The sequence below is a fragment of the Entelurus aequoreus genome, linkage group LG12 (assembly GCF_033978785.1).
Source record: "Entelurus aequoreus isolate RoL-2023_Sb linkage group LG12, RoL_Eaeq_v1.1, whole genome shotgun sequence".
NCBI lineage: Eukaryota > Metazoa > Chordata > Actinopteri > Syngnathiformes > Syngnathidae > Entelurus > Entelurus aequoreus.
Genome location: NC_084742.1, coordinates 42,155,064 through 42,170,082, shown reverse-complemented (window position 1 = coordinate 42,170,082; position 15,019 = coordinate 42,155,064). Strand labels below are relative to the sequence as shown.

Sequence of the window (15,019 nt, the reverse complement as noted above, 5' to 3'; positions counted from 1 at the left end):
GTCAAAACCCTCAACCAACGTTTTATATACTCACTGTAATTAAATATATATAATGTAGTAACAGACACACTCATAACATTTTGTAATATGTACAATATTTACCGTATTTTGGTCATTTCAAGCAATACCGAAACTTATTTCCGCAGCGCATTCATTTCCGTTTCCACAGCAGCACACTTCCGACTTCCGACAACATATGTGTGTTTCTACTTCCGGAAACAAACGTGAGTGTTTTTTTTATCATGGCAGATTTCGTAACAGAAAACCAAGACAACTATTTTTGGACAAATGAGGATTCACAACCTTATCTTTTTGAAATTGAATATATGGAGGATGAACTGCTGCTTATAAAGGCGAGCACCAAGAGAGGGTGAAACATTGGAGCAGACGGAAGTCGAGAGAGTGAGGTCGGTGTGACTGGACACTGCAAATGTGGAACTTGGAGTCAAGCTATGCCGACATAAATGGCGTGCTTACCTAAAATCTCTCGAGTCTGATCAAGTACAGTTACGGTAGTTATCTACTAATTACTCAAAAACTAATTGATATTATGGGAAATTACTGCCAGATTCATTTTCAGGAGCAAGAAATACATCAAGAGGACTTGTCGGTCATCTGGATGCTTATTTCCTTATGCTTATAGGACCTGGTTACATAACCAGGTCCTCAGATGTCTAGCTGACAAACTTGAGTGCAGGAGGATATCCATCAACGCCCAACCCATCAACAACCAGGATGTGTGCCGACACCTACCAGCGTTTGTTCGGGAGGGGGAAAAGCTGAAGAAGAGACCTTCAAATCCTGATCTAAGCCCATTGAATGCAGCCAGGGACTGACAGATGCGAGTCGACTTAGATCAGAGGCTCATTTTCCCCCCAGCGATCGCATAGACCACCCTGCGTCCAGACCTCGTCCTATGGTCTGAAACCTGCCATATTGTCTATATCATTGAACTGACAGTTCCGTGGGAGGATGCCATCGAAGAAGCGTATGAACGCAAGAAGCTGCGGTACTCCAACCTTGCAGCTGAGGCAGAGGACAGAGGCTGGAGAGTAAGGGTGCACCCAGTGGAGGTGGGCTGTAGGGGCTTTGTAGCAAGCACAACAGCAAAGCTCCTTAGGGAGGTTGGCGTCAGGGGGCAGGCTCACAGACAGGCCATTAAAGAGCTGGCCAACACAGCAGAGAGGACGAGCCATTGGTTGTGGTTGAGGAGGAGTGACACCAGCTGGGCTGCTAAGGCTAACACCTAATGGGACGCACACACCCAGGGAATTGATCACCGTGGGGTGGGCCCTTCCTCGGCAGAGGGTGTCTTGTGGTAAGCCGGGCCGAAACACCCCGTGACGCTGGGGCACACAACTGAAGATTTGTCTCAATGGTGGAAAAGCCTCCCAGCAGTGTCACCTAGCCTCATTTAGGTATGCGGTCAGGTGCAAGCCTGGCTCAGGGAGGAGGACGCCCCTGCCATGCAGAGTCCCCAGGGATTGTACCAACTAGTCCTTTCAACAAATTCTGTCCACCAAAGAATTTGGACCAAAACCCATACAAATAGCATTTCCAGCCATGACTGTACACTTGATTGATGGGTCAAAATGGTACATAAAACCGTTCATAGCTTACACAGTGCAAGCTGATGTAAAAGGGGTCAGCTAGGGTGGTTGCGCCAGATCAAAGATCGTTCATAAACCTCACTCCCTGACAACTTTAAAGAGTGTGCCCGCCGCCGAGTTTGCAGCTTGGGATTTTAGCCTCGTGGCGAGCACACTTACTTCTCAATCGGGCAACCTGGGTTCGCGGTGGCAGTATGGGAAGATCGAAACAGAACGCAGAGCCGCTACAATGACACCACATGAACACAAGCCAGACATGCTGTCATTCCTCAGGCTAAAGATAAGGTTTAAAAAAATGGACTTTCTTGCACCATAATACAGATATTTAAGGGGCGACAACAATGTCCAGTTTGTCAAGAGTCTGGTGTCAAAACCGAGTTCATCATTCGTCATTATCTGCTGGAATTCCGTTCGTGTTTTGGGAAGAGGCTGTTTTTCTTGGCCTGGATGGATCCATAAACAATACTGCTGTACACAGTGGGGATTTGGATCGTTTTTCCAACAGGATCACTCAGTCAATAATAATAACAATCCACAGACAGGACATGCTCTTGTATGTTTTTAGAAAGCTAGGGCAAGAAAAAAAAGGCACAAAACTATTGAGCCCAGACAGCATAACCCACCTGAAGAGACACACACACACACACACACACACACACACACACACACACACACACAAATACAGCAGAGGGAGGCTTGTTTCTGGCAGCGGTCTTTGCTATGCCTGTCAAAAGTTGACCAGTGGAGCACACAGAGTACCCAGAATCTACGCAACAACTCTTCTTCAGCCAAGCCTGTTGAGGTTAAAGCAACAAAATACAGAAATGGAGACTAGAATTTTCTGCAGTGTGACGTACTGCTCTTTACCACACATCTTTCTGCTTTTAGAGACGCTACTGCACAAAACAGGCTAACCTAAAAAACATGTATGAAAGTCTTGTCCAGAGCTTTATTTAACACCACACATAGGATTGTAGATATTCGCCTGCTTATTAATATCACGCAGTACACTCCTAAAGGTCCCATATGAGAGTATTACTTAACACTTTAAAGTGTCAGATGTGCCACAATACTGTATTGGAAGTGTGCTGACCGAAATCTACCAGCCGATTGATGAGCTGTGTTTGTCCAAGCTGGTCTCTAACAGAGTGTGTCTGCAAAAAGCAGAATTTTCCTTTTCAACCTATCTTCAATTTGCACTGCAAAGACAAGATACTGAACGTTCAAACTGAGAAACTTTTGTTATTTTTTGAAAATATTCGTTCATTTGGAATTTCATGCCTGCAACATTTTTCAAAAATGCTGGCATAAGTGGCAAAAAAGACTGAGAAAGTTGAGGAATGCTCATCGAACACTTATTTGGAACATCCCACAGGTGAACAGGCTAGTTGGGAACAGTTGTGTGCCATGATTGGGTGTAAAAGCAGCTTCCATGAAATGCTCAGTCATTCACAAACAGGGACCACTTTGTGAAAAAAATGCTTGAGCAAATTGTCGAACAGTTTAAGAACAACATTTCTCAACGAGCTATTGCAAAGAATTTAGGGATATCACCATCTACGGTCCGTAATATTCTCAAAAGGTTCAGAAAATCTGGAAAAATCACTGCACGTAAGCGGCATGCCCGTGACCTTCCATCCTTCAGGCGGTACTGCATCCAAAAGCGTTGTGTAAAGGATATCACCAAATGGGCTCAGGAACACTTCAGAAAACCATTGTCAGTAACTACAGCTGTACATTGAGCAAAAATGGGAAATAATTCCACCTGAAAAGCTTGAAAATTGGTCTCCTCAGTTCCCAAACGTTTACTGAGTGTTGTTAAAAGGAAAGGCCATGTAACACAGTGGTAAAAATACCCCTGTGCCAACTTTTTTGCAATGTGTTGCTGCCATTAAATTCTAACTCAATGATTATTTGCAAAAAAAAATTGTGTTTCTCAGTTTGAATACTAAATATCTTGTCTTTGCAGTGTACTAAATTGAATATAATTTGAAAATGATTTGCAAATAATTGTATTCTGTTTTTAATTACGATTTACACAACGTGCCAACTTCACTGGTTTTGGGTTTTGTAATTGATTTTATATACACACTGTAACTTGTCCAATGTAAGAGATGCCACATATAACATACAGCAAGGTAACATTAAGGAGTGGGACAGGATGACACAAAAGTTAGCAACACTAACATGGCCATGAGCAACAATGCTAAAATTACAGTCACATTTTAACAGCAACATCATGCAAGGTTAGTCTTTTCGCTGAACTAAACAATCAAACGTACAGATCCCACGTCTGTAACTGACTGACAGGAATAGTCCCAGGCTGCATTTAAAGATGTGTAGCGAAGCCTACCCCGAATTTTAAAAGAGACAATTTGAGCACTTTTTGTCGCCTAAGTGGAGGAAAAAAAGTAAGGGATATCACAGATTTTTGTCACGTTTGGCGCTCACTAATTAATTGTTACAAATTCATAAAAATGTCAACTTTGCAAAGTAGGCCCCTTGGATCAAAATTAATTAATGTTTCAACCATATTTTTTCATGTTTATCTAACTTTAGAGATCATTATCCAGGAGTGTCTATGAATGTTCTGATTCATCTAGGTCATTGTAATCTCAGAGCATTCAATCGATCGAAACTGGACTGTTGGGTTTGGGTTAGAAGACGTTTCGCCTCTCATCCAAGTAGGGTTAATCAGTTCATGCTCATAGACTTAGATTGGTCCGATCTTGTCTTAGACTTAGATTGGTCAAAACCCCAAATATAAAACCTCCAAAACCAGGAGAGTGTGCCTGGGCAAGGATGGTTTCGCCCTATCATAGTGACAAAAACAACTGTCTGGATGCAAACGAGCGATCTTACTGTCAAAGCCAACGACAGTCATTGAATTGTAATTTCCCCTCGTTAGCATTGAGGTATTTTGTGGATCAACTACTACCAGTCCGAAATAGTCGGAATCCCTGCGTTAGCATACCATTCTGTGTTTAGTGTGGATCTATCCTGTAAGGTGTGATCACATAGTAGACGTTCCCTCACCGTCTCTACTGCATCTTGGGTCAGAATACAGGTGAACAGGGAGGTAACATCGAATAAAACTATAGTTATATTTTTGTCCAGTTTTAGATCTCTGATCATTGCTACAAAGTCAATTGAGTTTTGGACATGATGTGGGGTTTTGCGAACGAGCGATGTTAAGATGTTGGCCACATACTTAGCAATATTGTATGTCACAGAGTTAATGCTGCTGACAATGGGTCTGAGGGGAGCCACATCTTTGTGTATTTTTGGAAGGCCATAAATGCCAGGGATGGTGTCTTGTGGGTATAAGCTGTAATACAATGCCCGGTTGATGGCTTCTGACTTCTGTAGAGTTTATAAGTACGCAATGACTCTCCTGTTGTTCCCACTTGCAGGGTCCTTTTTGAGTATTTCATATGTGTTGGAGTCTTGTCTGAGCAACTGGTTTTGGTCGTCAGTTGTGTTGAGAATTACTGTGCGAGATCAGCTGGCAGGATTGTGATGTTTTCATCCTCGCCCAGTGATGTAACTGCCCAGCGATGTAACTATTGAGGAGTGTTGTGTTTAAGGAGCTCCCTCGTTAAACAATCTCCTCGCGCTATAGGGGAAAATCTAAATTTTAAAAAACATATTTGATTAATTTATGATATTTTCTATCTTAGATTTTAAACACCAGGCCATACCAAATAACGATGTAATATATATGTCAAGTCAATTTTTTTTAAATTTTCTATGTAGCTTAATGCAACTCCCATATCTGTAGCTGACAGACGACCAGTAAGCTTTATTATTCAATGGTTTTTTTCCTTTGAAAAAAAAAAGAAAGACTTCTCTGTAAAATTATGGGCGGAAACTTGGGGTGGGCATATCTAGCTTAGGACGGGTCTGAGGCGGTATCGTAAAGGAGGCTTTTCCTTCATGACGTCATGAAAAGACGCACTTTAAAGGCGGGCATTTAAACACCTCTTCTCTCCAAATTGGCAGAAACAAGTTAAAGTTAAAAGTTAAAGTACCAATGATTGTCACACACACACACACTAGGTGTGGCGAAATTATTCTCTGCATTTGACCCATCACCCTTGATCACCCCCTGGGAGGTGAGGGGAGCAGTGAGCAGCAGCGGTGGCCGCGCCCGGGAATCATTTTGGTGATTTAACCCCCAATTCCAACCCTTGATGCTGAGTGCCAAGCATGGAGGTAATCAATCCCATTTTTATAGTGTTTGGTATGACTCGGCCGGGGTTTGAACTCGCAACCTACCGATCTCCGGGTGAGGGACATGATAGATGTTCTTCATGATTAGTGTTCATAAACAAGGTTTTAAAGAAACACTTTACTGTTAGAGCATCATTAAAAAGTCACTTCTGATTAATAGGGCACTTTGGAACATCCTTTGCCCGTTTTTTTTTTACAGTTTCTATTCTTCGAGAATTATTATCCAGAAGTGTTGCGTTTAAGAAGCAGCTTCGTTAAACCAATCTCTCACCAAATTAAGCAGTTACTCAATCACTCACTTTGAAGCTAGCGCATCTGTTAGTCATTGCACTGCAAGCACGCACACACACATGCACGCGGAGTGAACATGATGCAACTTTAGCATGACAAGGCTGGGACACCCTTGTGAGACATAGTAAATTAAGGAAGATGGGATGATGTCATGAGGAAGATCACTTGATCCCCTGCGCTCTTGGATGGATTTGAAACAACACAATCAAGTTCATTGACTGTATCACTTCTGACAGGGACAAGTGGGATGGCTCCTGCGCTCCCCCAGAGAGACACAATCTAACATTTAAAATGTTATCTTGCTTCATCTCACTGGCTGAATTATAGACATGGTTTCAGTCCTAATCTGATCCCTCATAAATTCTGCAGTCGCTCTGATAAAGTGATTTAAATTAAACAGATTAACACTACCTCACTTGGTGAAAAGATGTTACGAAAATGTAATTATTGTTAGAAGCTTTTCACATTATGACTTACTAATGATGCTCTTGGACCTTGAACAAGTTATTTAAGTGTTTATTTGAGTATACGTGTGTGGGGAAAACAATCGAATGATGTTCCATTAGTAATACGTGTCCATAGAGCCCGTTTATGAGCCCCAAACGTGAGAAAAATCTATCATCTCCCTCACTTGTTTGCTCCACATTTGAGAGCAGAAGTCTGACTTCACGTCTTAAAATAAAGCCTGCGGCTCTGTCAAATATCCCTCAGTCGTTGCATGAAATTACACAGAAAATTACCTGTTCTTTTCGCCAGTTTTGCAGCCTGTTTATGGGCACAAAATCTATTTATGATCTCCCTCACTTGCTCCACTATTGAGAGAAAAGGTGCTCAAACGGTGGCTTGGAAAATTATCAGTAGGCTTTGCTACACATCTTAAAGGAGACTTATCATGCAAACCCAACTTTTCTTGCCTACCTGTTTTTGTGTATTTCCGATCTGCATAACTTCCGGAATTGTAAAATCAAACCATTAATGCATTGCAGAGATACGGTAATTATAAAACAATCTTTCTTTCCTTCATACTTCTTCCAAACAAGCCATTTGGAAATTGCCCGATCTGTGACGTCAGCAGGTATCTCCATATATTGCACAGGTTTTTCGGTAGTAAGTCCGCCACTTTTATTTTGTAGTTCGCATAACAACATGCCGAAGGTACAATCCGATGAACAAAAATGCTCTATTATTGGTTTGGACACAGGTCACCATACACACGTAAATATAATATATCTGTATATAAATTATTCTGTACACATATTATGTATATATTCGTATATATGTTAGATTTTTTTTTATTTTTTATAGCTATATTAGTCTATTTATACCTGCATTGTCCTTTCCATCCTTACACTTGCCATCATTGTAACTGAGCTACTGTGTTGAACAATTTCCCTTGTGGATCATTAAAGTTTGTCTAAGTCTAAGTCTAAGTAAGACGTGGCTGGCTAACTTTTATGTTTAGCAGCAAAGTGCCTTCAACTGGTAAAGTCTCTCTTCGTGTGTGCCACTTCGAAGATTCCTGCTTCACAAACCTGCAGCAAAATAATGATGGATTTTCCCAAAAGCTACTTTTAATGGTGGAGGAGGTGCCTACTATTTATGGCAATGGAGGAGAAAATGAAACAGTAATAACAATACACTGTATGATGCGTTAACAATGTTAACTTGATTTGTAGAGTAGCTTGTAATTTGGCCTTCTAATGTAGGAAAACCTACAGCAATATAAAGAATTCCTAAAAACTACGTTTTATTGCGGGGCAGTGGCAATGAAGGAGTAGGTTATATAACACAAACCCCGTTTCCATATGAGTTGGGAAATTGTGTTAGATGTAAATATATAAACGGAATACAATGATTTGCAAATCATTTTCAACCCATATTCAGTTGAATATGCTACAAAGACAACATATTTGATGTTCAAACTGTTCAAACATTTTTTTTTTTGCAAATAATCATTAACTTTAGAATTTGATGCCAGCAACACGTGACAAAGAAGTTGGGAAAGGTGGCAATAAATACTGATAAAGTTGAGGAACACTCATCAAACACTTATTTGGAACATCCCACAGGTGAACAGGCAAATTGGGAACAGGTGGGTGCCATGATTGGGTATAAAAGTAGATTCCATGAAATGCTCAGTCATTCACAAACAAGGATGGGGCGAGGGTCACCACTTTGTCAACAAATGCGTGAGCAAATTGTCCAACAGTTTACGAACAACAACAAAGAGGAAAAAAACATCCGGACTGTTATAGGCGCAAAGTTGAAAAGCCAGCATCTGTGATGGTATGGGGGTGTATTAGTGCCCAAGACATGGGTAACTTACACATCTGTGAAGGCGCCATTAATGCTGAAAGGTACATACAGGTTTTGGAGCAACATATGTTGCCATCCAAGCAACGTTACCATGGACGCCCCTGCTTATTTCAGCAAGACAATGCCAAGCCACGTGTTACATCAACGTGGCTTCATAGTAAAAGAGTACGGGTACTAAACTGGCCTGCCTGTAGTCCAGACCTGTCTCCCATTGAAAATGTGTGGCGCATTATGAAGCCTAAAATACCACAATGGAGACCCCGGACTGTTGAACAACTTAAGCTGTACATCAAGCAAGAATGGGAAATAATTCCACCTGAGAAGCTTAAAAAATGTGTCTCTTCAGTTCCCAAACGTTTACTGAGTGTTGTTAAAAGGAAAGGCCATGTAACACAGTGGTGAACATGCCCTTTCCCAACTACTTTGGCACAAGTTGCAGCCATGAAAGTCTAAGTTAATTATTATTTGCAAAAACAAAAATAAAGTTTATGAGTTTGAACATCAAATATCTTGTCTTTGTAGTGCATTCAATTGAATATGGGTTGAAAAGGATTTGCAAATCATTGTATTCCGTTTATATTTACATCTAACATAATTTCCCAACTCATATGGAAACGGGGTTTGTATATCAGTTAGCTAGAGACGCAGCTCACATATCTACACTCGTGTTGCCAAAGTTTGTTTCCCACTTCTTGATGTTACGTTGTTCTATCTGATGTGATACAGTGCAAATGAAAAAAGTTGATAAAGTGCACACTATTGCTTCCACACATTCTGTTGGAGAGAGGTGTGGACAAACACAAAAACAGAGTGCTCTTACTAAAGGCAATTTTAATGTGTTCCAGCATCAACGTTTGACTATTGTGGAACCTCTCACACGTATTTAAAATTGTAGTAAAATACTATAATATGGGATCTTTAAATACCAAAAATGTCTGTCCAAGTGTCCTACCTGTGCACTCATGCTGCAGACCCTTTCCATAGTATCCCTTCTCACAGATGCAGTCGTACTGTCCTGTGTGTGTTCCGCACTTGCAGCTGGCCATCACGTCGCAGCATTCCCGGCCGGCTTCACACAAGGAGGAGCAGCGGGACAGGTCCTCCTGGATGTACAGGCCTGTGGGGAGATCTGAGGACACAGGAGTGGATATGGTTCATGCTTTAAACATAAAAAAACCTGCTTGCTTTGAGGACTCTTCCTGGCCGACAAAGAGAGAAGAGACGGAGCTGATACTAGTGGCGTTCTCACGGCCTTATCCGAGACTGTCTCTGATCTTTACTGCAGCTTCTCCCCCAGTCTGGGTTTTCCGACATCCTGCAAGAACGTGTGCATGATTTACAACTCGCCCCTATTATTATCTATTAGTGATATTTGGACGAAATCATGGGAAGTCCCACTTAATTTTGTGTGTAATTTTGAATGCGCGTGATGCAGGGTGGGGGGCTTCAATGGCTGCTGGCACAATTTACCATCTGACATTGTCAAATTTCAAATGGAATGTTTTATATTCTGATTGAAGTGTTGAAATGTGATGAAGATGTGGCACCACAGCTTCTAAAGTGTGATGCATGATGTGCTCTTACAGACTTAAAGAAGTACAGTATTAGGAAAAAGGGGTGCAATCCGATATGTCCCAAAGTCTGTCAAGTTGGTTAACAGATGTGTTTTTTTTAAACTTGATGGTTAGATCATCCTCAGAATCCTTCCATAAAAATATGGAAACATTTTTTGGACACTCCAAAATCATCTTGCTTAAATCTTGATAAATCATCTTACCTTCGTGCAATGCTCGGCGAGCCAGTGCTTCAAACTCGGCAAAGTTGTGCACCAAGTAGCAATGCTGGTCTTTGGGCTGTGAGGCCATATCGTGCAGCTCTCGGATGTTCCCCTGCCAGATGCCCAGCGTGAAGATCTCCACACCGCGCTCCCTCAAAGCCGCCGCAACCGGGCGAGGATCTCCGCCGTTTGAGTAGCCGTCGGTGATCAGAAAGATGACCTTGCTGGCATTTGCGCGGGAATGACGCAGGATTTGCTTAAGTATGCAAAAAAGGAAATACACACACATTAGAATACTTAATTCTTTTTTTCATACACAAATTTCGTTTACTGTATTTTTCGGAGTATAAATCGCTCCGGAGTATAAGTCGCACCGGCCGAAAATGCATAATAAAGAAGGAAAAATAAATATATAAATCGCACTGGAGTATAAGTCGCATGCATTTTTTGGGGAAATTTATTTGATAAAACCCAACACCAAGAATAGACATTTGAAAGGCAATTTAAAATAAATAAAGAATAGTGAACAGGGTGTACCCCGCCTTCCGCTCGATTGTAGCTGAGATAGGCTCCAGCGCCCCCCGCGACCCCGAAGGGAATAAGCGGTAGAAAATGGATGGATGGATGGAACAACAGGCTGAATAAGTGTACGTTATATGAGGCATAAATAACGAACTGAGAACGTGCCTGGTATATTAACGTAACATATTATGGTAAGAGTCATTCAAATAACTATAACATATAGAACATGCTATACGTTTACCAAACAATCTGTCACTCCTAATCGCTAAATCCCATGAAATCTTATACGTCTAGTCTCTTACGTGAATGAGCTAAATCATTTTATTTGATATTTTACGGTAATGTGTTAATAATTTCAAACATAAGTCGCTCCTGAGTATAAGTCGTACCCCCGGCCAAACTATGAAAAAAACTGTGACTCATAGTCCGAAAAATACGGTACTCTTCTTCTACTCGTAAACCAAAAGAATGACAATTTGTCAAACATGCACATCTACTGTGTTGGTGTTAGGTATATAGTTTTTCTGACATATACATCACTTGAAATTTCTTATACTGTTCAACAATACACTCACTTTAACTTTAGTTTACAGGTGTCAAACACAAGGCCCGGGGGGCCAAAACTATCCTACCACATAATTTAATGTGGCCCGCAAAAGCCTGGGTACACTGTGTGTCGATAAGGCATATCATGTTTCTTGATTAATTTATTTCAATTTTGACAGAATTTTTTTTAATTCAGGCAAATGCAGTTCTTAGCTCGACATTATTTGATACAACAAGCTATTCCAAGCTTTTTTTGTTCTTGAAACCTTTTTCATATTAAATTTTACACTAGTTGAACTAAAATATCTGGTTGTCACTTTGACTTCTGAATCCAAAGCCAATTTGCCATCAGTTTGTTGGAAAACAATGATAATAATCAAACAAGAGACAACTGTGTAATAATCAGTCCCTCCAGGATTTTGCGGGCTTTTTTGTGTGATTGTTGTCGCATTAGATGCCTGATTTCACTGCAGCATTTTCAAAAGTTTGCAGCAAAATTGAATTGAATTGGTTGGACGTTTGCATTACTTTAGAGTTCTGCTGAGATAAATTTGAATGGCGAAAATGTTGACAATTGGCCAAAAGGTGCTAAGAAATTGCAAAGATTGGGCAAAATTGCTAGGCTGCACATAATTTTTGGGATTGGTTGATTAAAAGGGTCCAAAAATGTTGAGCAAAATTGGTTGAAAACAAACATGACTGCCATAAAGCAAATCTTCGGCTATGATTATAACATTTGAGGATAACTGCGACTGAGAGGGACAAGCGGTAGAAAATGGATGGATGTTTTAAATGTATGGTTGCATTGCTTCCAAAGCATTTTGAGTACAACCTATAGGTGGTGCTCCAAATCTCCTTTCTAGACTGTATATAATCACAGAGCACATCGGTTTAGCGATAGGGCTAAAGTGAATATTGACGAACATCACACATGACCACAACCCTCAATTGTAAGCTTCGACGAAAGCCTACCTCAGCAGGAGCGGGAGAAAATGAGAGAATGGCTTAAAACTGTAATGATTTCTCCGACAGACAAGCCAGCTGCTAGCCAGTGGTCTAAAACCACCAAAAAACAGTGGGCAGACTGAGCGAGCACCGTGTCCGCCCCCAGATACTGTTCCCAAAGTAATTTTAGCTGTTTTTTACCATCCACCACATACAATTAGACAGATCTTTATTTTCAGGGGGGAGGAGGATCAGAAAATCGTATTGTTTTTCTTATCTGTTTAGTTTAAAAGAGGACAATGGAAAAAAAAGTCTGATCATTAAAAGAGCAGATTGTTATGGTAGCTGCCAGAAAGGTCATTTGTACTAAATAGAGGGATGAAAGAAGAGAGAATTCTCTGTCTTCTGGGTCCAAAGAGATCATGAGAAAAGAGGACAAAAGGGTGTGACGGGGTGAAGGAAAGAAAAGCTCTGGTCTTTATTGTCTAATTGGCCAAACATCAAGCGCGTCTGGCAGGAGAGTAATTACAGAGGCCATGAAGCAAGGCAGCAAGCAAGTGTGGAATATGAGGAGAGAAGGAGGCTTTGTACCATAACCGGTGTTACTTAATATGGTCGTCTGGGTGAACACAATTGCATTTCTATTTGTCTTGCTCGTTTTGTGTTGACTCACATTTCAGTAGCATGAACTGGATGGATGGATGGGTGGCAATTTTTGAGTGACCTTGTCAATATTTTCTTATCTTAAAAGTTACTACAGTGGAAACCGTTTATGTCGACAGTCTCAGTACTGACCGACTGACATAGGTGGTTGTCAACATAATGGTAAATGAAACCAGCCATTGCTTGCACATTTATTTGTGACTTTTATTTTACACTTTTACACAAATATTTCTTCCGGTAGCCAATAACCTAAAAATAGGTTTAAAGTAGAGGTGTGGGAAATAATTGATTTTTAGATACATTGCAATTCGGACATAGACGATTATAAAATCGATTAGTAAACGTCAATAATCGATAATCGATTTATTTATTGTAAATAAAGTAATGCGAACAGTTCTAAAATTTGGTTGACGGCAGCAAGTCACCTAACCGAGAGATTCGACCAGCTTCTTTATTATAAGGCTGTTATGTTCCAGTTTTGCACACATTAGCATTAATGTTATAAATGTGTGAAGTAATTTAACTCTTTCTTATTCCAAATGGATTGTTTTTTAAAGTTGCAGATGATAAATGCGTATTTAGTGAAACGAAAAGAAATGTAAAACTGCATCACACATGAATTAAAGTTGCATCAATAATCGATTTTCAATCGAATCGGGGCTCCTGCATCGTAATCGTAATCGAATCATGAGGTGCCCAAAGATATCCATCCCTAGTTTAAAGGGAGTGTTTTGTTACTTTTCAAAATGTTCTTGTAATCAGACCATAAATTCGGTATATTAGATGGAATCCTTACCTATCTATACCAAAAATATGGTCTGATTACAAGAACATTTGAATAAGAAGACATAATGAACCTTTGTGAGCAGTGTTTTGTTAGTTGCTGTAGCACAGCAAGTCCAAGAACCCTGTTCCAGTACAGCCCAAGTTGCATATAATTCCATCCCCATTGATGGAAGACAGAAGACAGTGTAACCTTCTGGATTGAATATTCTGTCATGATGGACTCTTTTGCTATGCATGTAGACATTTTGGCACACCAAATGACCCTGACACTGTTTTTGTTTCAAGACATTGTTTTAGAAACTGGGGGAAAAAAGCTACTGTACTCTGAGAACTACAAAGTCTTGACCTACTCAAATCAAAAAGCTACTGTACTCTGACAACTACAAAGTCTTGACATACACAAATCAAATGTGGACCCAACTACAGTATATTACGTATTGGTGCTTTCATGAATAGGAAATGCACATTGTTGTACCCTGGAGTTTTGTTCAATAAATATTTGTATGATTTAAAGTAAATTAAAGTTTACCGTATAGTAGTACCTCAACTTAAGAGTCCCCCAGCGAGTGTTTTGAGATAAACACTATGTCTCGGCTAGTTGTTATCTTTTAAGTTGCAAGCAAAAATTTGAGTTACAAGCATACCCGCCATTAGTTGGCGAAGCTAATGCCACAGTTAACCCTTTAAGATCTGCCCAAAACATCTGGGGCCTCATGTTTGTTGAGATGTATCACCTTGACATGAAAATCTGCGGTGCCTCATGCCAACTTCATGCATCACGTACGCACATTTCTATAGACTGTTCGGGCTTTGCCAACATTTGAGTTCAACAATGTAAAATGATCGAGGCAAGGACACACAATTATTTGTGAGGATGACCTATTGCTGTCACAATGTTTTTCTGTGACTCCAGCACCAACTTTGCCAGTCTGGCGGATCGTTGCAGCCGCCAGTGGTTGCAGCAACATGGCACCAAAGACCGTGGAGGAATGTCAAGTAGCTCTGCTATGTTTTAATAATACATTGAGTAATCAAACAAGTGTCAGAGACTTTCATATCCCTTTTTGTATGTTGGCATTGCAAACCAAATATTACATAATTTTCACTTGAAACGCTAATCTGGCCGCGAGCAGGCTACTGTATGAACACATTTTGTTGTAAGTTACAATAATTATATTTGTGTTGGGCTTAATCAGAGTCACCCACCTCTGCTAAAGTTTTACATACATTGCAGTGACAATCTTTTCAGACGGGGTGCAGCACAACTTTGTCTCTGGTGCGCTCATTTGTTTTCTCCATGCACATCCATCTTCTTCTACACCTTTTTCCT

At 40.5% G+C, this 15,019-nt stretch overlaps 1 protein-coding gene across 3 annotated transcripts in view; it reads right to left on the bottom strand.

Annotated features, from left to right (window-relative positions):
* The window catches only part of svep1 (sushi, von Willebrand factor type A, EGF and pentraxin domain containing 1), a 141,806-nt gene that overhangs the window by 94,902 nt on the left and 31,885 nt on the right, over positions 1–15,019 (bottom strand). For all 3 annotated transcript variants that reach the window (XM_062065996.1, XM_062065998.1, XM_062065997.1), the window contains exons 2-3: positions 10,228–10,483; positions 9,403–9,579 (exon numbers count right to left, since the gene is read on the bottom strand). In XM_062065996.1, the coding sequence (XP_061921980.1) occupies positions 9,403–9,579; positions 10,228–10,483 (433 nt within the window). The remainder of the gene's footprint in view (positions 1–9,402; positions 9,580–10,227; positions 10,484–15,019) is intronic.